Source organism: Ambystoma mexicanum, chromosome 5q, assembly GCF_040938575.1.
Source record: "Ambystoma mexicanum isolate Mex_15411 chromosome 5q, UKY_AmexF1_1, whole genome shotgun sequence".
NCBI lineage: Eukaryota > Metazoa > Chordata > Amphibia > Caudata > Ambystomatidae > Ambystoma > Ambystoma mexicanum.
Window position 1 is genome coordinate 502,921,585 of NC_090933.1, and position 22,125 is coordinate 502,943,709.

The 22,125-nt window shown below is 45.4% G+C and overlaps 1 protein-coding gene across 2 annotated transcripts in view; it reads left to right on the forward strand.

Moving 5' to 3' along the window:
• Window positions 1-21,920, forward strand: part of LOC138498601 (E3 ubiquitin-protein ligase RNF138-like) — a 182,602-nt gene extending 160,682 nt beyond the window's left edge. For both annotated transcript variants that reach the window (XM_069622333.1, XM_069622334.1), the window contains exon 7: window positions 20,807-21,920. In XM_069622333.1, coding sequence (XP_069478434.1) covers window positions 20,807-20,875 — 69 coding nt within the window. In that variant the 3' untranslated portion in view covers window positions 20,876-21,920. The remainder of the gene's footprint in view (window positions 1-20,806) is intronic.
• The last annotated feature ends 205 nt before the right edge of the window (window positions 21,921-22,125 follow it).

Genomic DNA, 22,125 nt, shown 5'->3' on the forward strand with positions numbered 1-22,125 from the left:
GAAATACAATTGGCTCCTAACAATGTTTCAGTTGAAGCGGTGCCTGATCCATAACTGTTTTCCTAATGTGCAATCTGAGCAAGCGGGGAGAGAAGTGGTGGATACAACTATTGTCCTAGCATGTAAAACGGGAGAAATATGTATCTCCCAAGCAACCGACACCGGTGATATACCTCCTGCTGCCCAATCTATCAAATCCCCCACAACTATTCCTGTGTGTTCTGTTCAAGCACAGCACTTATTGCGAACTCAGTATGAAAAACTATCGGCAGTAGGCGATATTGATGATGTATTGGCCTTCATGAATCAATCTAGTCCTCAAGAATCAGATGCACCAGAGGTGATGTGTGTGTATATATGTTCCAACTCGGGTGATCTGATTCAACTTGAAGATAAATCATACAAACACACACTAGATTCCAAAGACAGTTATCAAACTTCTGAAAAAAATCCTCCTATGGAGAAAGAGAACCAAGAATTATACAAATCTCCAATTCTGTTTGAAAAGTCACCCTCCAGTATTTCAAACCTCATTTGTAGCTCCAACACCTAGACAAACTAGATTTAATGAACCTGATGGCAATCACCCTTATTTTATACGTGATGGCCAGGTGCCGTATAGAGATAACAGGTTCTCCTTTCCTGAGGCGCCAGCCCTAAATAATACCTTGACTGCAATGAACACGGCTCTTCTATCCTTAGCAAAGCTTTATGAATCTTTGAATGACAAAATGACTAAACAGACCAAAGAGATACTAGCTACTAAGCGTAACAAGTGTAAAGAACCGCAGGTACAAAGCGCAGCTATTGGTAAAAGTACGTCCAACTCTGTAAACCAATAAACCCTGACCAGTCCCCTACAGGTTTTCAATGTGGAAGCTGAGACGTCAAAAAAATATAGAAAAAACATTGACTTCTGCAAAAGCGGATATCGCTAAAGTCCGTCTCGAACCAGATACTGCTACACCAACTGGGGTAATCCCGAAGGTGCAAAGCTTACCCTTTGCACCGATGTTTACTCATTTAAAAGTACAGCCATTGGTGCCTGTACAGACTATGATACAAGTTATAGACTGTACAAAAAGTAGTATACCTTCCAATGGGAACTCTGTAACTAAAGCTAAAAAAGCAGCTTGACTGGTCATTGCTGCCAAGAAAAAAAGGAAATTGAATCACAAACTAGACCACCATCAAAGAGTGAAGGAAATTCTCAAATATAAACCACTTGATCTACTTGCAATTGCGGCATCTTCTTCTCGATCCACTCCAAGTGGATGTGAAAATATCCCAAATGCAGTCAACCCAATACAATTAAAGGTCCCAGAGAAATCACAAAACGTAACTTCTGCCAGTAAGCTGCAGACAATAAGTTCCAATGTGATTTCGGTAAAAGCTATACATAGAGATGAATCAACACATACTCTTGGTATGATCCAGGACTTGCGTGATGAAATATGGGCCTCATTTAAAAAATCTACCAAAGAAAATGATGCCCACACGCAGTCCATTATAGCACCCATCAGGGAAATTCAAGTGACAAAGCCAACTGTAGTCCCTCCCGAAGCGGAAGTGGCTCATAGCTGTGAGTTAAGCAACACCGATGGTATGATACAAGACCTGCGTGATGAAATAAGGGCCTCTTTTGAAAAATACACCAGGGAAAATGAAGCTCTTACACCGTCCATTAGGCGATCTAATCAGGTGATGCCAAGTAATTGAGCAACCCAATCAGGTTCCCCATTTCGACATACCCAATATAGAGCGATTACAGAAAGGCCCAAGGTTGCTCCAAACAACGATGGCTCAAGAGCCCACTGTCCATGGGGCCCATGGTCGACAAAAAATCGCAGGCCAGACAAAATTCAACAGAATGAGCCTGGTCCCACGGCATCCAGGTATATTGGGGAAGCACAATTTAAAAATCACCATCGATTATTCATCAAATGCCGTGGTTATCCTTTTGCTACTTATGATCTCAGCCGAGCTAGTTTTTTTGAACATCTGCGCAGGAATCGCTGTGCTTGCTGATTTGACGTCAGCTGATATTGGCTTGGTGGAATTTGTTAATACAGATCTTACGGAAGCATGGTTGTTCATCCAGTCGAGGGTTGTGTTAAATACCTTATGGTTAGCACAAACTGAATTCTATAATTTGGGTTTTATACTGACACAAGATGTGACTACCTATGATATGAAATTCTTAATTCCTGACCGTCCAAAAGTTAGATTTTATGGTGATAGTACAGCTTCTATGCCATCCGTGGGTGGAAGCACACAAAACATGTGGACAAATCAAGGCTGCAATATGAGATCATAGCAATCCCAGACCTTTGAAACCATCAGCCTAGTCTCCTGGAACACGCGAGGAGACACACATTTCATTAATAACGGGAGTAAGGAGTTACTCCAATATGACATCCTAGTGTTTCAGGAGACGTGGCTCTGTGCTATACCTATTTGGGATCAATATAATATATCCACATAGTTCCTGCAATTGTTCAGCTGAAGGGACGTCCAATGGCTGGTTTGTTGATGGCCTTTCGTAAAGGACAAACATTTGGAAGTCATATGGCATAGATCTCCCTCCCGCCGCTTTCAATATGTCAAGGTTCAGTATGGCCAAAGTTTTAGTGCCATTGTAAAAATCTATTGGGGGGGAAAAAACATCTCTCTCCGGAAGCTTTTTTTGAGCATTTGTCCATGATACTTGATCAGTTGTTGCTAGATGAAACATTACTAATAATTTCATAATGGAGACTTAAATGTACATCTTTTGGCTACAAAAAATTATGGATGTATGTTGGATGAACATTGTTGGTCATCAATAATGACTGACCAAAATTTTACGGTAAATGGTTCAATACAAGGTGATTCCCCCCCCCCCCCCCCCCCCCCCAGGCCACCTGGCATAATGATGGTAGTCGTGCAACTCTGGATTACATCTATGCGAATGACCATTTCCTGAGTAAAATGTCAGCATTTTCATTTAAGCCAACAATTCTGAGCGATCATAGTCAACTTTGTATAACATGTGAATGGCCTATATCAAAGAAACAGACCTTTTAATATCATTATGTCTGATTTGCAGGTTAACAACTGTGGCAATCGTGTAAAATGGTCTAGGTTAAAACTATGTCGGTATAAAAATGTTTTGTGTGACTTATATTCTGATGACAATGACAGTGATGCTGGATGTTATGTTCATGATATACAGCTATTAACTCAGAGGGCGAACCCTAAGCGAGGTAATCAAAGTCACCTTCATGCCTTTGACCTAGAGGTCAAATGTAAAAAGAGTGAATTAAGGAGTCGTATAAGGATGTTATCTAATGTGTCCAGGTCTACTCTTGCAACCAACCTTGAGCAGATAAAGCAATAAAGTTCCTACAAAAGAGGGCTAAGAGCACGTCGTGCCTCACAATATCAACATGATGGTGAGGTTATGATGAGACAGATCATCCTGAAATCATCTGGGGGTATATGGGCACAATTAAATAACACCCGGACTAAAAATCTACCAACGATGCAAATAAATTCAATTTGTGAACAACAATGGCAAACATTCTTTAGTAATATATATGCCACACATTTCTCAAATATCCTTCTAGATTGGGATAAAATTATCGCTGATCATAATGTGCACTTTGATCGGGATGATATACATTTCTTCATATCAAAGTTGAGTACTTCCAGAGCAGCTGGGTCAGATGGTCTTCATAATGTTATATTAAAACAAAATATAGACCTATGGACTGACATTGCATCTTATATTCAAGAACATCATGGTGACGGGGCGTATCCCCCAGAATTGGAAAACTTCGATCATCCTCCCCATATTTAAGAGGAGACCGGACAAACCCTGCCTCCTATAGACCAATTGCTTTATTAGATTACACAGGGAAAATCTTCACCCGTATGATTCTGGGCAAGTTTAGGAAATGGCTAAATTGAGTTACAGATATACCTTTCAAACAGGGTTCCTACCTGGCCTAGGTACAGCCATTAGCCTAATTACCTTGAATGCCATCATCCATCAAGGGAAGCAGTGTAAACAACCCATATATGCGGCATTCATGGACTTTAGGTCAGCCTTTGATCTTGTTGCTAGGGAACTACTATTAAAGAAACTGATGGATCTGGCATGTCCATGGTACATATTAAAATGGATCCTTGAATTACATGTGAATACCTCAATCCAGATTCGTCCGAGTACTGATGGCTTGTTGGCCGACCCCATAGTGACCACTCGAGTGTTGAAACGGGGCGGTTTTGTTAGCCTCTGCCCTGTTTAATTTCTTCCTTCTAGACATTGGATCCAGCTTTGGAGGGTTGGTTAGCTACCCACCATAACTATATGGAACAGCCATAAATTGGTTTCTCTATGCCGACGACATGGTGCTTTTATCCAAAACACCAGCAGGATTACGCACCATGTTGAATACCCTAGATACCTATGCTAGGAAAAATTGCATTAGCATTAATACCATCAAAACTCAAGTCATGCAATTTGGCGTGAAAAAGGGCACAAAACATATCATTGGCAGTTAGAGAATAGTGATCTCCAGATAGTAAACTCGTACATCTTGGGATATGCATGAATAATCATGTCTGACAAACCATATGAATATCATCTTCAAATGAAACATCTTACTGCTCTATCACAAGCACGAATCATTTGAGCGAAATATTGTAAATTCACCATGGACCCTTTGATTATATATTATAAACAAACATTTATCCCAACTATTTTATATGGGTCAATCTAAAAAATGTCAATCCTATGCTTACTGGTCTAAATATGAAAATGCCTATTGGAAAAAAAAACCTTGTTACCAAACTCTGAATCCATGGCGATTATCGGACACAAAATGGGTCTAATTTCTTTCTATGCTGTATATAAATGGAAAGTATGCCAACTGTATAGAAAATGTATTATGCAGGATAATACTAATCGGCTACTCATATTTCGACATTTGTTGCTAGCAGATGATACCTTTGCAAAAAACTGGCGTGATCGTGCAAACATTTTTAGAGTGCAGATATTTCAGAGATCTTACTAATTGAGAATCCAAATAAAGCCAAATGTAAATTGTGGAAATCCGATTGGATTAAGACAAATGCCTGCCTGAAAATTCAGAAATTTGGACAGAATCCATTTGATCTTAAAGCTCAAGGCCATATGGAAAAACATTTAAAGCTATCCCCCAATCCAAGCCATCGTACAGATTTCGTGCGATTTAGGTTAAATACATGCCCCACAAGAGAAATATTATTTAGATGGTCACAAAAACGACAAACCTGGTCGGATATCTTTTTCCAAGAGGTCGAAACATTGAAACATCTGATAGTGGAGTGCGTTTGAATTGTTACCAGTGCGAAATTTACTTCAAACAGCTGTTTAATGAAACTACTGTTATCATAACTGACCAACTATGGTTAAAATTACATAGTGGTCATTCCAAACGATTGAGATATGTAGTTGTGAAATATTTAAATTATTTGAATATAAAACGGAATGATGCTAACAGTGGTTAACGTAATGTAGTAATCTGTGTTTAATTTTTAAATAATGCACCTAAGTTTTCTTTGAATGCTCATGTGAATCCAAAAGAGTAATATGTTTGTACATTTTTCTATTACTGATGTGACATTTTAAATTTTGTATACATTTGTTGAAAGATCAGGTTTTACTGATCATAACAATAATATAAAAATGAAGAGGGGTGCCACTTGCAGTAACTGTCCTCCTTGATCACTTGTTTGCTCTGCCTGAGCTCTTGGCCTTGTCTGCAGGCATATATATTGAGGCTAGTAAGTTATGAGAGATACATATGGAGCTCTCCCCTGAGAATGTTAGAGAAATTTGCATCTGAGATTGTACATGAGAGGTATAGGTGCATGCATCCTCCAACCTGTAACCATCTTGTGTGGAGTGAGATGATGATCTCCTCAGGGCAAGTTGTGCCAAGCGAAAAAGTGCAAGAGATGAGCAATGCAACCACGATTTTCCAAGAGTTTGCATTCACTTTGCTAAGCTTGACTTTAAGAAGTCATTAATGGTCTCAACAAACAGTTTGCTTGTGGGTGATAAACCGTGCAGTTTGTCCTCCAAGGGAGGCAGTTACTACTTTAATCAAATCATTTGCAAAATGCCGACCATTGCCGTAGCAAATTTTGTCTGGTATCCCCCACCTCAGGAACAGTTTTTCGCAAGTGAACAGGTGTTATAATAGGCACAGGGACCAGCCTCAAGCCAACGTGAAAATGGACACACCACAAAAAGCATGTATCTGAGGTACATCTATCTTGCATATCAACATAGTCTATATGCAAGTGCCTGAAGGGCCCCTTCTGTTGCGGCAACATTCCCAGTTCTACTCAGTGTGACCTGGTAGGATTTTTTTTTTACAAATCATACAGTTGCTAAACCTATGGGACAATGTTTCTGAATTTGTGAACATGAACCAGTCTTCACTTATCCCCGGAGCCACAAGCTCTTTGATAAGTGGGCAGCGTAGTGGAGCTGTTCTTGTGCTACTTTCAACACATTTTTTGGGCATTACAACTTTGCCTATAATATCCTGCGGCCAAATTAGATCTGTTGGACAAAACATCTCTTCCATGATTTGTTCTCATCTGGTGTTTCTCCCTGCAATTCTATTCGTACTATCGGAGTTGCATTAACATTTTCTTGCAATACATCACTTTCTTTCCTAATTTTTATTAATGCGATAAGAGGTATTTTTTCCTTTGTCAGGGAGCAACACATGCATCTTCTGGCAGATATGCTGCTGCTTTTGCTGCTTTGGCAGTTTTTTTGTTAACTAATAAAAAATGAAATCTTACCCTACTGTGTGGGCCTTGCACTTAATTGAAGCCAATTCTGCTGGGAGTGGTAGCAATTCTAATAATTTACTCAGCAGTGTTGCATGCGCTACTGGTGTGCCATCACTTCTTTTTAACCTTCTTTTCCCACCTTGCCAGTCCTGAATGCACAGTGGATGTTCCATATGCTGAGTCTGGAAAGATATTAACTGCTTGCCCTTCTTACCTATTTAGTGCCTCAGTGCCATTAATTCTGCTGCTTGCGCAGAGTAGTGGGCTGGCAATCCTGTCTGTGCATACACCATCAACTCCTCTCCCATGTGTAGTCTTTGTGTCCCACTACTGCCGAACTAGAATGCAATAATTATCATGCTCACTGCCCCCCTTAAATCGGCTCCTCTTTTACTAGTGGGTTGCCTTCACTCCTGTTTATGCATGCCACCCAAATTATGTATGTAATCTGCCTCCTCAATTTATTCTGCAATGAATTCTGTTTGGTTTATTATTCTGCACTTTATCACCTCTATTGCAGGATATGTTAGTATTACTTCATACCCTGAAGATTTCTGGGTTGTCAATGTTGATTTGGTTCTTTCTAGTATTGCGAACAGTCCATATTCCATGTGCAAAATTACATGGCACCCCGTTGTTGATGCTTTCTCAATTGCGAGCACAGTAGCAGCAACCTGTTCGCAAGGAAAGTGTCCTTGCATCACGGGGTCAAGAGGTCCGCTGTAGTAGGCCAGTGGCTTATGACCAGCTCACTTTTTTTTGTCAGCACAGCGGTAATCACTTTGCTGTCTGAGTGAGAGAACAAGTGAGACTTCTCTTTATAGTTGAGTGTAGCTAGTACTGGTGCATGTGCTAGTTCATGTTTAAGTTCATCAAAACTCATTCATTTCTGCTGTCCATTTTATATTGCTTTTGTTTTTCCGAGCTTCTTTGAGTCCTTGCAGTAATGGCCTGGTATAAGTGGATCGAAAACCTATGCCCTGCAATAGCTGCACAGCCATAAAAGCTGTTGGATTTCTTTCACTGTCTTTGGCCTGGGTGTTTTATGTGTTGCCTCAACACTCTCGGGTGTTATTTTTCTCCCATCTGCTGACACAATCTGCACAAGTAAGCTACATCCGTTTGAGAATGCTGCAATTTGTCTTTGTCGACTTTGTCAGCTAGCAATGTCAGAGTCCCTTCTGCGTTCTTCTGTTGTGCTAGACACTAAAAGGTCATCCACGTATTTTATCACTGTACTTGCAACCTGTACGTTTCTCAAATCCATTTGTATTACTCTATTAAATATGCTGGGTGCTTCTCATGTGTTCAAATCTAGTTGTGCGATAAGTAAAGATGGTGAGATACCTGGAATCAGGATGTAGGGCAGTAGAGAATGCATTTTTCAAATCTACTACTGTGAAATTGTGTACTTCTGCTATGCACGTTGCAAAAAATGGTCACGTTGTTTGGAACTGAGTATTCTGCCTCAAATGTAAAGAGGGCATAAATCCTGTATGAAACGCCACGCCCATTTTATTTATGAGACAGCCGTATTGCAAGGTGATGTGGATTCCTGTATTATACCTTGCTGCCATAGGACATGCAATGTCTCTTATATGCCCTTATCTGCTGCTCAAGGGGGGGGGGGGGTATTGCTTTACTCGTGGTAACAGAGCAACTTTTATTTTAAAGTGTACTACCCCCACCCCTTTTAGTATGCTCACATCATGTGGTCCTTTTGTCCATGGAACCTTTGAAATGTCCCCTTTTATTTGGCATTGCATGTCTGCATCTATTGTCATCAACTTCCTTGCATCGCCTTTCTAAGCGCTTCTTTCTTTCTTCACCTCAGTTTCTTTTTTCCTTTTCTTGCCCTTTCGCTTATTTATTTTCTTCCCATCTGTCTTCGCTTTCCTTCCCTTCCCATATCTTATCTTTGTTTTTTCGTCTGTCCTTCCTTTCCTTCTGGTCCCTTTGTTTCTCCTTTTTCTTTTTTCCTCTCCGCTCTTTCTCCACTCATTTCTCTTCTCGCTCCTATCGTTCTCTAACTTGCCTTCTCTTTAGTCATCAATGCCCTTTCGATACAACTTGAGGATTCTGTCCTAATCATTTATTTGGTACCATTGCTAGCTCACCCCGTCTACCCCCTCTCCCTCTGCTTCCCTTAACTTTGCTTGCAAGTCACAGTGCTCGTCATATTCGATGTGTGGACAGTGATTGTTTGCTTATTTTCTCCGCACTTATAAGGCCTTCCCTGCTGTATATGGGAGGTGCGTATGTGGGATTGGTATTCCCTGATGCTGCTTTTAATACATGTAATGGTTATAATACCTGTGCAGTCAAGGACAGATCACTGCTCTGGAGAGGAGCAGCATCAGCCGTGGGTGTCATACACCCGTCATCATGCTGATAAAGCATCCTTTCCTTCATATCTGGCTCCACTACATCCTCTGACCATTTTCCCCAATTTGACAATCCCTAGCCTATTTTGTAACTGTTTTCCCTTATAAGCGGCATGTAAATATGTGCACATATGTTGCAGTACAGTCTTTAAATGAGTGCCTTCTTGTGCCCAGGGCATAAACATCTTGACTGGCTTGACTTTAACCCATTCTGTGTTGTATTTAAGAATGTTTTCATTATTGGTGCAAGAACTTAAAATACATGAATTGAAGTATCCACCATTCTAATAGGTCACAACACAACTTAACAATACTTTCCAAACTATTTTACTTCTCATTCACCCCTTTTCCTCCTTTACACCCCAACCCAATACTTTACCCTACCCCACCTCTCCCAGTAGCCCTGCCTCCATCTCCCAGTTGTCTTGCCTCTCCATCTCCCAGCAGCCCGCCCTCTCCCAGCAGCCCCTGCACCACCACTTTACATCCTACACAAATCCACTTCTACAAAGCTCAAGGTATCTCAACGTTTACTACACAAGTACAATCCATCGGTCTTCTCACCCTCTGCGAGCTATCCGTCTTTTATTACTGCCCCTAACAAGGCTTACCACATGATCTTTTCCAACCCTTGTTGGTAAATCCTCCGTCTCTTGCTTCTTCACAAACCAATAATAAAAATCCCTACCCTATTTTTCCATTCCTATGTCATACTTGCATTAATGGATCTGCAGAATGTTTTCAGTGAAGTCTCCCTTATTAGCCTGCAACCTTCCTTGCCCTACGGGATGCCCTCAGAGACCGGGCAGGGCTTTTCGCCAAAGAGGGGCCCCTGCTGAACCTTCTATGCTGTGTTCCCGCTCTGCACAGCTTGCCTCTGCAGTCCTCGGACACGGCAGGGACCTCGCAGTGACCCCTCGACAGCCTGCTAAGCAGTCCTTTCTCAGCCCCAAAAATCCCAAACTGACCCAGAAGAACTGGAGTCAATGCAAACCAGATTCAAAGACGGAGTTGACAAGCGCAAGCCTCAACCAGCTTTATTATCCAAACAAAGTGGTCACAGCAATCCAGCATAAACATCTTGTTACTCTCGATTTTAATAGAAAACAATTGCTTATGTACTCCAAATGCATCATCAATGATGTCATAACAATACCTGCGGGAACAGGTATAGGTGAAGGGGTTTGGCTGCATATAGGTTCTATAGGGGTTTAACACTTCATTGAGTTACACATCTGATGACTCCACCTGGAACCACCTCCATATTGGTAAGGTAAAAAAAAAATGCATCTTTTCTAATACAAGAGATTGGTTGGCATACTAATTGATGTACGCCCTGACATTTGGGGTTCTGATAGCTTGGCTCCTTGCTAACCAACCTTGGATGCTCAACCGGTCATCTAGATATGAGCCAGACAGGTAGTAGGAAAAGAGAGGCCCATGGGCTGTCCTTTGTTCGATAATGTTACCATCACTCATTCGTAAGCCATTAGAGTGTGCAATCTTTGTAATTGGCCCTGTGTAGCTCCTCGTCTCTGAGCATTTAGGGAGCATTGCAGGTGTCTGATCTTTTTTGACTTCTAATGAATAGTCTGTGTTCTCCAGCGGTTCCATGTGTTTAAAATGACACAATAAATAAAGACATACATTTTTAGTGACACCTAAATAACAGACATTTTTATTTGGGGGGCACCCCCAACACCCTGTTTCCTGCTTTACTGAAACCACAAACAGCCCCACCCTTTTTGTATCCCTTACCCACCCCCCCACATTTACTTTTATTAAAATGTTTTGTTCAGGTTTCACTGAAAGTTTGTCATTTTCATTAACACTATGTCTCCAGCTATGGATCGATCACATGCTACAGGACTGTGTATGAAATCGAATTACATTCTATTTATTGAGAATTTGGCTAATGTTCATGTGATGTCTATTGCCACCAGCTTCACTTTTATTCTTCACTGTTTTGGTGCACCTGGCTTACAAAGACTGGTTGCATTCTTATAAAACATTAATCTGGGAGCACACTGCATCTTGGCAACAATCTCATGCCTCTGTTCTGCCGTTCCCATACCCCCCCACTTATTTCACTTTAACCTTGGCACTGAATCCACAGAAATACAGATCAGTGCAGAGCTCAGACGGCAGCTGACAATTAGTTTTCCCGAGGTCCTGAGTCCCTAACTCCATTTAAAAGTGTGATGCAGCTACCATTTGTAAGATGGCTTCCCAACTAATCTCGTTTCTGTTAGTGAGCTATATTTGCATGTCCTTAGTGTTGCATTCACCTTATGTTGTTTTTCATGTCTGTGGATGCTATGTTAATATTCATGCATAAATGTATATATTACCTTTTTGTGTAGTGCATGTTTGCTTTGTGTCTAATGCATGCGCTTGAGACATTTTAAAATGAAGAAAGCATTCAATGTCCTGCTGTACCTGGGGTAAGGGCAGTACGGTTTTCTGTGGAAAATCTGGCACCTGTGCAGTATTGGGCCTGGGGAGGGGCAGAAACTACGGCTGATGTATTCATCTGCCTCCCAACACAATGTTATAGGTTATTTGTGTACCAGATCACAGCGCAACCGACATCGAAAGCAACCTGGTGCTAGGACTGAGGTCCTAAAACTCGGGAGAAAAGAACTAAAGTAAGGTTTTCAAAGCCTTCCTAAATTGTAAGTCAATAGACACTGCGCGGAAGGCAGCCATGAGAGCATTCCACAAAATGGCAGCTTTAACCGAGAAAGAACGGCTGCCAATTCTCGCTTGGGGGACTCTAGGGACAGCCAGAATTGAACGATCCACAGAGCGTAGTGCGCGAGCAGGAACATAAAGACGAAATTTCTGCTGTAGATACTCTGGGCCAGCACCATTGGAGGCCATGTGCACCATACAAAGAGATTTGAAGTGCACACGCCCTGTCACTGGCAACCACAGAAGGGAATTAAGAATTGGTGAAATATGTTGGCGATAGGGAGTACCAGTGGCAAGATGGGCAGCAGAATTTTGGAGAACCTGCAGATGCTTTATCAAATGTCTGGATGAGCCAAGTAAAAAGAATTGCAATAATCATTCCTGCTGAGAACCAGGGCAGAAACCACTGGGGCTTGCAGGTAAAGAGGAATACATTGCAGAACCTTTTGAAGTACTTTCAATTGAAAATGACCAGCCCGACAGACCTAACTAACTTGGAGCCTTAGAAAGAGAAGCAGATAGCTTAACACCCATGTTTTTGACCGCCAGAACTACAGCAGGAAAGGAGCCAAAAAAAGGAGTCCAAAGAGAGGTTGCGTTGGAGGAGCCCACAACCATGGCCTCTGTCTTGTCTCCATTCAATTTCAGCCAATTTTCGCTCATCCAGCAACCCATGGCTACTACACAATCTCGCAGCTCGGTGGCATTGGCTTGATAATCGAAAATCCAGCTGCACCTGAATCTAGGTATCCACATAAGAGTAGCAGCCAAAGCTGTGGGCGCGGATCAGAGCGATCAGGGGCTGAATGTAGATATTAAAAGGTGTTGGGGATGAGGCCAATCCCTGAGGGACCCCCCACATCATAGCAGGGACTGCAGAGAGAAAGGGTTGCAGCAGCCGCTGAGAGCGGTCAGAAAGAAAAGAGTGGAACCATGAGAGACCTGAGAGAACTGAACCTGACATACCAGCAGCTGACAGACTACTGATCAGGATGGAGTGGTCGACCGTATCAAACGCAGCCGAAAGATCCAACTGCATCAATGCGGCCTCTCCACCCTGATCAGCAATAAGACAGTACAGTCTCGGTACCTTGGCCTGGTCTAAAACCTGATTTTGAAAAGCACTGAGCAGGGACGTAGCCTCACTGAACCGCACCAGTAGTGGAGACACCAGGGATTCAAGCAACTTCATGCAAAAAGGCAGAAGAGAGATGGGGTGGAAATTGGCAAGAACTAAAGGAACCAGAGCCGGTTTCTTAAGAGGAATTACAATAGCACATTTAAGAATGGAAGCAATATTCCCTATTGACAGGAGTGATTTACTGCAGAGGTAATATGAGGCAGAATCGGAGGAAAAAATATTTCTCCAGCATGGGGTCTGGCATGGATTCACATGCTCATGAATATTCCCTGTAGTCAGGCTGGGAATCCTCGGTAAAGAAAAAATAAAGTTTCAGTTTCGTTTCTGAACTGTCTTTCTACTAGTAACCAATCGCTGGTCTCTGGGTCATACTGCCCCCAGCCAATGACTGCCCTCTAAGCCCCTCCTCTGGCAGCCATCTTCAGATTTTTACCACACGTTCAAGTATTTGGAGTCCTCGTGCTGTAGCTCTCGAGCTTTTACTGGGTTTTGCATTTTTTCAAAGAGTTTACTCTTATATTTTCAGTCAATCGAGCCTCAAGCTGCACCGATTCCGATCAACGGGGACCAGTTTTCGGAATTTTTAACACCCCTCAAGGGCATCTTTTGTCGCGTTTCCACTTCTCTGAGAATTCCAGAAGATCTTTGAGGCCTACCCCATGTGGACATGGCCCAGGACAAAGTAAGCATGACGCCTGTTGGATCCAAGCTGTTCAGGAGCAGCCCTGGATGCGGACTATAGAACGTCTTTGAGGATGAGCACTCTCGGTGCCTCTACTGCCTTCACTATGTAAGAACCTGTCCAAACGGACAAGGAAGGATCGTCTTACTCGGCTCACCAACTGGCTGGAGGGGGAAGAGCCCAGCTGCAGGTGAGAAGAGGAAGAAGTCTGAGTGGTCTTCCAAGACCTTTTGAGGGCGCTCCGGTGACGGGGGCCCAACAAAAGGCAAAGCACCGTGAGTCTGCGGGCCTCGGGAGCACTGATTGGTCGGGCTCCTTGACTGCCAGGCAGGGCGCATTATCACGACGCCATCAATCGCGAGCCAACGCTCTGGCTGGGTGAAGAGGAAGACTGAGAACCCGGGTAAGCTTCGGGAGAAGCCCTGGTTGATCCTGACAGATAGCCGTGGGGGAGCGAGGTGTTGAGCCTCCTCCCAAGGTGAAGGCTTCAGGCACGCCCAAGGTCGTGAAGGCCCTGATTCACCCTGCCTATTGAGAAGACCCCCGTGAAACCCCAGCAGGAGAAGGAGGGGTGGGCACAGTAGCCTTGACGGACACGGATACCACCTCCTGAGGATGAGTTGGCTAGCGTCCAAAGGATCCTGGACAGGAAGTCCGAATCCAGGGCCCATGGGAAGGATCCCGACGAGGCCGACCAAGAGAGCAACGGGAAATCCAAGGACCACGGGAAGGATCCTGACTAGGCGGACGAAGAGAGCAACGGGGGAGCCGATGAAGAAGATGGGGCCGTGGAGGGCCCCACGCCCCAGCCCTCGGTCCCGTTGCAGGCTATACAGGCCCTGTGTACGGAGATGAGGACAAGGATGCCCTTAACCCCCACCGACAACTCAGCGGTGTCTGGACCATCAGGGAGCCCACCTAACAAGCAGAGAAAAGTCCATCCTCCTCCCCCGCCGCCGCCCCCCCCTTCCAGCCTTCATCCCCTCCTCCGAGGGATGAGACGGGAACGGCGATGGATGACGGTGGTGACGGTATGGACCTCCCATCACCACCTCCCCGGGCCTCCCCCTCACCACCCTGAAAAAATGGGCTCCTTCCACACCATGATCGCCAGGGCATCTGAGCTCTTCCAGCTTTGCCCTGAAGAACAGAAGGAGGGCTTCCTCTACCAATGACGGGAGACCAAGAGGAAGACTGTCCTCTCAGTCCTGTTATTGGACGACATCTGAGACAAGGGGCTGGCACTACTGAAGAACCCGGCCACGGCTCCCGCTAAGAGACCGGTACAAGAAGAAATACCCCTTCCCCCACCCCCCCCCCCCTCCAGAGCACAGCCGTCCCTGGATTCAGTGGTCTCTGCGGTGGCCAAGAAGAAATTGGCGACATCAACTTCTACATCCCCCACCCCCGGACGGTGAGGGGAAGAAGCTGGACGACAGGTCATCTCGGTGGCGACAACAACTAAAGCGGCCAATGCCCTCGCAATCGTGGCACACTGACCGGGAGCTGTGGTTCAAGATCGCTCTGCTCCTGGACTTCCTCCCAGACAAGAGGGCCGAGGCCCTGGAAATCCTACAGGAAGGCGAGGTGGTTTCGGACCATGCCATAATGGTGGCCAGACATCGCCGACAATTTCACCAGATGAGCAACAGCATTTGCCTTCGCCAGCATGGTTGGCTCAAGGCCACAAATTTCCGCCTGGGCGTGCAGACCAGTGTTCTGGACATTCACTTCGATGGGACCAACCTGTTTGGCAAGACAGTGGACAAGTCACTGCAGGCCATCAAGACAGACACCGAGACGGCTCGGGCCTTGGGCGTTCTCAGACGGCCGTCCTTTCGATTCGGCAGCATTTCCTTGTACTGCCAAGCGGCCTGCTCCTCGTCGCAGGAAGCTTAGAGGATGTGGCAAGACCAGAGGATCCTGTCATCGTCGCCAAGCAGGGCAAGGCCGCAACAAAACAGGATTGAACCGGCCGTGGTGTCGGGCTCCCACCCAAGCACCCCGGTGGGAGGCCGGCTGGCGAAACTCGTCAGCGTGTGGGAGTCCATCTCCACCGACCGTTGGGTGCTGGATGCCCTGGCCCGCGGGCACACTCTGGAATTTCAAAAAAGGTGTCTCCATATTCCACCCATGGCCAGGAAGGAAAACCATGTCCCTCAACTGCTGCTGGAGGTACGAGCAATGCTAAGAAAGGGAGCCATCAAACTCTTCCCAAAAAGGCTCCGGGGCTCCGGAGTGTACTCGTGGTACTTCCTCATCCGGAAGAAGACCGTCCGTTGGCGACCTATCCTGGACCTTCATCTAAACAAGTACATCAAGTACCAGAAATTCCGGATGGTCGCCCTCCAGCACGTGCTGGGACAGCTGGAGGAAGGCAACTTCCTGGCGTCGCTGGACTTGGAGGATGCCTGCTTCCACATTCTAAAAGGACACAGAAAATTCCTACGATTTGTGGTCCAAGGGCGACACTATCAGTTCAAGGCCCTTCCCTTCGGATTGAAGTTGGCGCCCAGGATGTTCAAGTGCCTAGCACCAGTGGCGGTGTGGCTGTGCCTGCAGGGGATCCACGTCTAACCCTACCTGGACGATTGGCTCATCTGAGCAAAGTCAAGGGAACTCACCGTTGATCACACAGGGAAGACTGTCCAACTGCTCACGGATCTGGGATTCTCAATCAACTTCGCGAAATCCCACTTGGTACCGTGGCAAGACACCCTATTCCTGGGAGCCAAAGTCGACACAGTGGCGCGATTGGCTTTGCCGTCGGAGGAAAGGACGAAAGCCATCCTGGGCAAGGTACACCGGCTGACCGTGGCCAGGGTGAGATCCATCAAGTCCCTACTCTGAATAATGTCCTTGTGCGCCTATGCAGGCTACGGATGCGACCACTGCAGGAGTTCAACGCCTGTTAGATGCAAGCGGCAGGCAGCTTCGAAGACAGGATCTCAATCAACAAGACTTTCCTCCAAGCGATCCAGTGGTGGGGCACCTGCACGCATCTAGCGGCGGGCATGGACTTCCAGACCCCGGCACATCAGACTGTGACAACGGACGCCTCCCTGGAGGGATGGGGGGCGCACACCGGAGATTTCCATGCAAGAGGCCTTTGGCTCCCGGAGGAGAGGTCCCTACACATCATTGTCCTGGAGCTCTGAGCAGTGTTCTGGGCCCTCGGGTCGTTCCTTCTTCACTGACAACACCACCACAATGTTCTACATCTGGAAGCAGGGGGGCACCTGATCCCCAGCCCTATCCAAGGAAGCGCAGGATCTGTGGCACTGGGCCGTCGCCCAATGTATGTTCCTGGTAGCCTTCCATCTGACAGGAATTAAGAACACCATTGTTGACTCACTCAGCAGGGAGCTGCGCTCGTGCCACGAGTGGGAACTGCGGCAGGATCAAGTGCATCTCCTATTCCGACAATGGGGCAATCCCCAGATTGACCTATTCGCGACGAACGCCAAGTGCCAGACGTTCGCCAGCAGGTTTCCCCAGCCGGGGAGCATGGGCGATGTCTTCTCATTCCCCTGGGACGGCCTATTCCTGTATGCGTTCCCCCCCCCTCCCCATTGCCATTGCTGCTACGACTCCTCAGTCAACTCAGACGGTCCCGGTGCAGGATGATCCTCATCACACCGGCATGGCTGAGGCTGATCTGGTTTCTGGACCTTCTGGACTTGTCAGTGTGCCCCCCACCACATCCCCCCCCCCCCCCCGGTCAAGCTACCGACGGACGTGGATCTTCTCACCAGGGAAGGAGGTGCCATCCTCCATCACGACCCAGGATCACTGAACCTGCAGGCCTGGCTCCTGCAGCACTAGAGTTGGGAGGGTATGATATCCTGGCGGACTGCAAGGAGGTGCTTGCAAAGGCCAGGGCGTCCTCGACTCACGTGCTATGGACACAAATGGGAGAGGTTCTGTCTGATGCCGTGCACAGATTAACCCTCTGCGGATTACGGCCCCTCAAGTGTTGCCGTACTTGCTATCGCTGGCCAAGGCAGGAACTGGTACATGCCTCCAAGAGCCATCTGGCGGCTATCTTCCACTACACCAGATCTCTGGGGTGGTCCTCTCTATGGTCTCTCTGCCTGGCGAAGGAGTTCATGAAACGACTATTCCGATCGTTGCCGCCGGTGAAGGCTATGGCCCCGGCCTGGGAGCTCAACGTGGTGCTGACCAGGCTCATGGGGCCGCCAATCGAGCCTCTGCATTCGGCACTGTTGAAGGTCCTGTCGTGGAAGACAGCGTTTCTTGTGGCCATCACCTCCTCACGACGAGTGGGCTAGATCCAGGCCCTCTCCTGTAAACCTCCATACCTGACTTTCCACAAGACAAGGGTGGTCCTGAGGATGCACCCCTCCTTCATGCCCAAGGTGCAGTTGGACTTCCATCTCAACGAGCCCTTGGTGTTACCTGTTTTCTTCCCGTCGCCGGCTGAGAGCACTTTGCACTCACTGGATGTGGCTAGAGCATTGAAGTTCTACGTGGACCGCACAAAGTGTTCAGAAAACATCACAGCTGTTTGTGAACTTTGGACCTGTGAACCAAGGGAAGGCCCTCTCGAAGGCTTCCATTTCCAGCTGGCTCTCAGGCTGCATCATGCACTGTCACCGGTTGGCCGTTGCCCGGCCATCCGACAGCCCATTAAACCAGAGCGGTCGCTGCTACCATGGCATTCCTGTCTGGTGTGCCCCTGCTAGACATCTGCAGGGCTGCTACGTGGAGGTCGACACACACCTTCACGAGATTCTACTGCATCGACCAGGATTCCAGGGAGGAGTCCAGAGTCGGCCAAGCAGTGCTGCGCAACCTGTTCGCCTGAAGGTGAGCCTGGTGAGGAGGTAAGAAATGCTTAATGTTGAGTCTTGCCACCTCACGTGGTTGTGCATGTGTGTACTGCTATGTATTCTTGTATTCATAACCATGTGAATCCATGCCAGAACCCATGCTGGAGAAGGAACAAGTTACTTACCTGTAACTGTTCTCCAGCATGGGTCTGGCATGGATTTGCATGTGAACCCTTCCGCCTACCCCTTTGCGGCTCTTCTCTTGGTCCTACTGCCACTTCACATGCTACCAAATCTGAAGATGGCTGCCAGAGGGGCTTAGGTAGAGGGCAGTCATTTGCTGGGGGCAGTATGACCCAGAGACCAGTGACTAGTTACTAGTAGAAACAGTCCAAAAACGAAACAGATTTTTTTTTTTTCTTTTCTTTACAGAGGATTCCCAGCCTGACGAGGGGGAGTATTAATGAGCATATGAATCCATGCCAGTCCCATGCTGGAGAACAGTTACAGGTAAGTAACTTGTTCCTTCACCAGACACCGGAAAGGCATCAGTGGGAGAGGTGAATTTCAAGATCTGCAGCTGTAAACGGCCAAAAAGAATCCACCAAGCAAAGGCGTAGTCCCCAGAGATGAGCCAGAAGGGGAGTCGGGCCAAATGCCAATGAAAACTAGTATGGAAAGATTGGTTAAGAACGCTATTGTGGGTAGGCCATATGTCTGAAAATGAACTGGTTTCCAAGACGTTTTTGTTTGCTCTTTCAAGGAACTAGACATTCGTTTTCTATATTTATTTAGAAAAGGGGGGAAAAGCCATACATTGCACATAGGGATTTTGACTTTCTGAAATGTGGAGGGGGGGGGGGGTTATGCTTTCCTGAGTTTAGATTATAGTAAGGTGCCACTGTTCAGGGTATTGGTTGATTTAAGGAGGTAAAGCGATGCACTTTGGACTCTTGGGCCAATACACTGCAAGTGAGACTTGCTTTTGACCCTAATGAAACTGCTCCTTTAAAAAATATTAAAGCTCCCAGTCTTGACTGTGAACGTCTCTTGCTCTGGCCCTCCCGCTGAGTAGTTTGTGGGGTGTGGGGCCATTTGAGTTGGAGGACAATCGATCTTATGAAGGGATGGCTGGATAAGGGAGTAACAAATGCTGGAGACGTTTTTGTAAGTGACTTTATATGAATTGTGGAAGTCCAAGCTATTGGGTTCTTAAAGATTGAAGATTTTTCCTACTTACAACTCAAAGGTAAAAGTATTTGGAAACGCATTTCAGAGGGAGCTTATAGAATACGATTGTAACTCCACTGTAGTGTGGAAAGAAGTGATTTCTAGTCGTATAAGCACTTGGTCTTGGCAACTCCTGACAAAAGCTGCAGTTTCAGGAATACATGGCGGAAGGATTTTAGTCGAGAGATACCCAATTAGTGGTAGATTGCAGTGTTTAAAGTTGATCATAAAAATAAAGCTCCTTCAGGATTTCACACAGATGGCATTTAGACCCATAACGGTTAACGAGAATGCCTAACTCTACGAGTAACTGCTGTCCCTGATGGTGTGGTAATGTAGAAGTCCATTTCAGATGGGGGTTGGGGTGCCCAGTCATGTATACTGGAGGAAACTTCTAAAAATGGATTACGGAGGTGGCAGGAGAATTGCTACCCCTAGATCATCTGATGATCAGCTTTAGTCTTGTGACAAGTGACTCGTTTGCTGAATGTTAATGGAGGTGTTAAGTGCGGGGAAAATGACTTCCATAATGCTGAAAGCTGGTGAAGCTTCTGATAAGGTTTGGGTGACCTATACTAGAAAGAAAATCACTTTTTTTTATATCCAAGATGGCGCAACTGGGACTATTAATGTTCAGTATAGCAAAATCAACGGCTCATCCAGCATTGTAATGGTTCAGAGTTTTTGAAAATATTTGAAGCCCTGTTTAAAAAGGGCAAAAAGCTGTTCTTGGTATACTATGAACTAATTGGGCTTGCTGTTTTTTTAATCTCGATGTGCATTCGAGTTTGAAATGTATTAGTTTATTTTTCATTCAGCAATACAACAATTGCGCGCATGAAAAGGCAGCGGTAAAGGAAAATCTTTCAATGCTTTTGTTTAAGATGGTTCAATCCGCTACATTCTGTGGTCTTCCACTTTTGCATCTCGGGATGATTTCTGCCACACCTACAACGATGCATCATTTCTGGAACCATGTTTCCACACTGTAAAGGCAGCTGCATAAGTGGGCACAGATATTAACAATCTTTTTCTTTTCTTGCAGAGTCCCCATTTGGATGAAGCAACCCAGTTGGAAGCTGCTTTGGCAGAGTCCTACTTTTCCAACTTCTGAAGGTCATCGGATTAATGCTTGTCGATTGTCTCCAACAATTTTGTATCCAAAATGCATGCATGCAAAATCTTTGGAGCTGTTCACTGATTGTGTGGGAGATTAGGGGTAATATTAATTTCACCTTGAGAAAATTCGGGACCCATTAATTTTGCTCCTTGTTTGTTTTTTATTTTAAGAAAAATTACTGTAATGTGGACCTTCACTTGGCCCAAATAATTCATAGGACACCTGAAGCAGAACAGTCTCACATGGAAAAACTGGGCTCGGTGTAAATCCATTCCACACAATGATTAAAATCCATTATACACACAATTATTTAAATCCTTGCAATGTAAAGACAGTATTGTTGCATTTGGCCAAACCACTGTCTCCCACAAACTATTGAAATCCGTGTACGCCGGCCGCAGAAACTTGGCACCCTCTATGTAAGAAAAGTTGATGCTTCTGCCATCCTTTAAAGTTATGTAAAATCCCCCTGAAAGCATCAACTGAGGTCCAATAAACTTGGATTTGTCATCCCACCAGCCATATGGGCCACCAGTGTCGCTACGGATTCAATCCTATGAGATGCACTTAAGATGCTGAGACCCGAAACCAGTCTCGTCCCTTAAATGGAGTATTTTGGTTGCCAAGTCGGTAGTGTTAACGTTTAGTTCTGTTATCCTCCAAATCCATGTTCAGTGCAATATCCATCAGCACCAAGCAATAACTGTTTGAAAAAATTGCAACGAGTCCCAGAATCTGCCCTTACATGGGAGCTAGATCAATCACATTGCACTTAAAGCAGGGAGAAGCGTGGGATTGGAACTAGGGTCTTTTGTTGAACTGTTCTATCTGCTTTGTTGTCTCACTACGTGTAGAGAAAAGGGCGTGTTGCATTTAAAACCAGTTGCATGCATACACTAGCTCAAGGGATTATCGATGCTTTTTGTTCTTAATTGTGAAACATAGCATTTTTATTTATTTTTACGTTCAGGCTGATTGCACACATTTTATTTAAATTTATTGTGTATGTTCCATTTCCTAATAAAGGTTTATATTTTGACCAGGCTGGACTTCAATTTTGTATGTTTGACTGAAACATAAACTGGAGATCAAATAATCATTATATTTATTTCCAGATGAAACTTGTATTTAGGAAAATATCCCACACTTCATCAATTATTGCCCTGTAGATGCATCTGAAGTTGGACATGTGTTGCATATTGCTGAGGACCAAACTAGCCGCAGGTGGTGGTGTAAATCAGTTT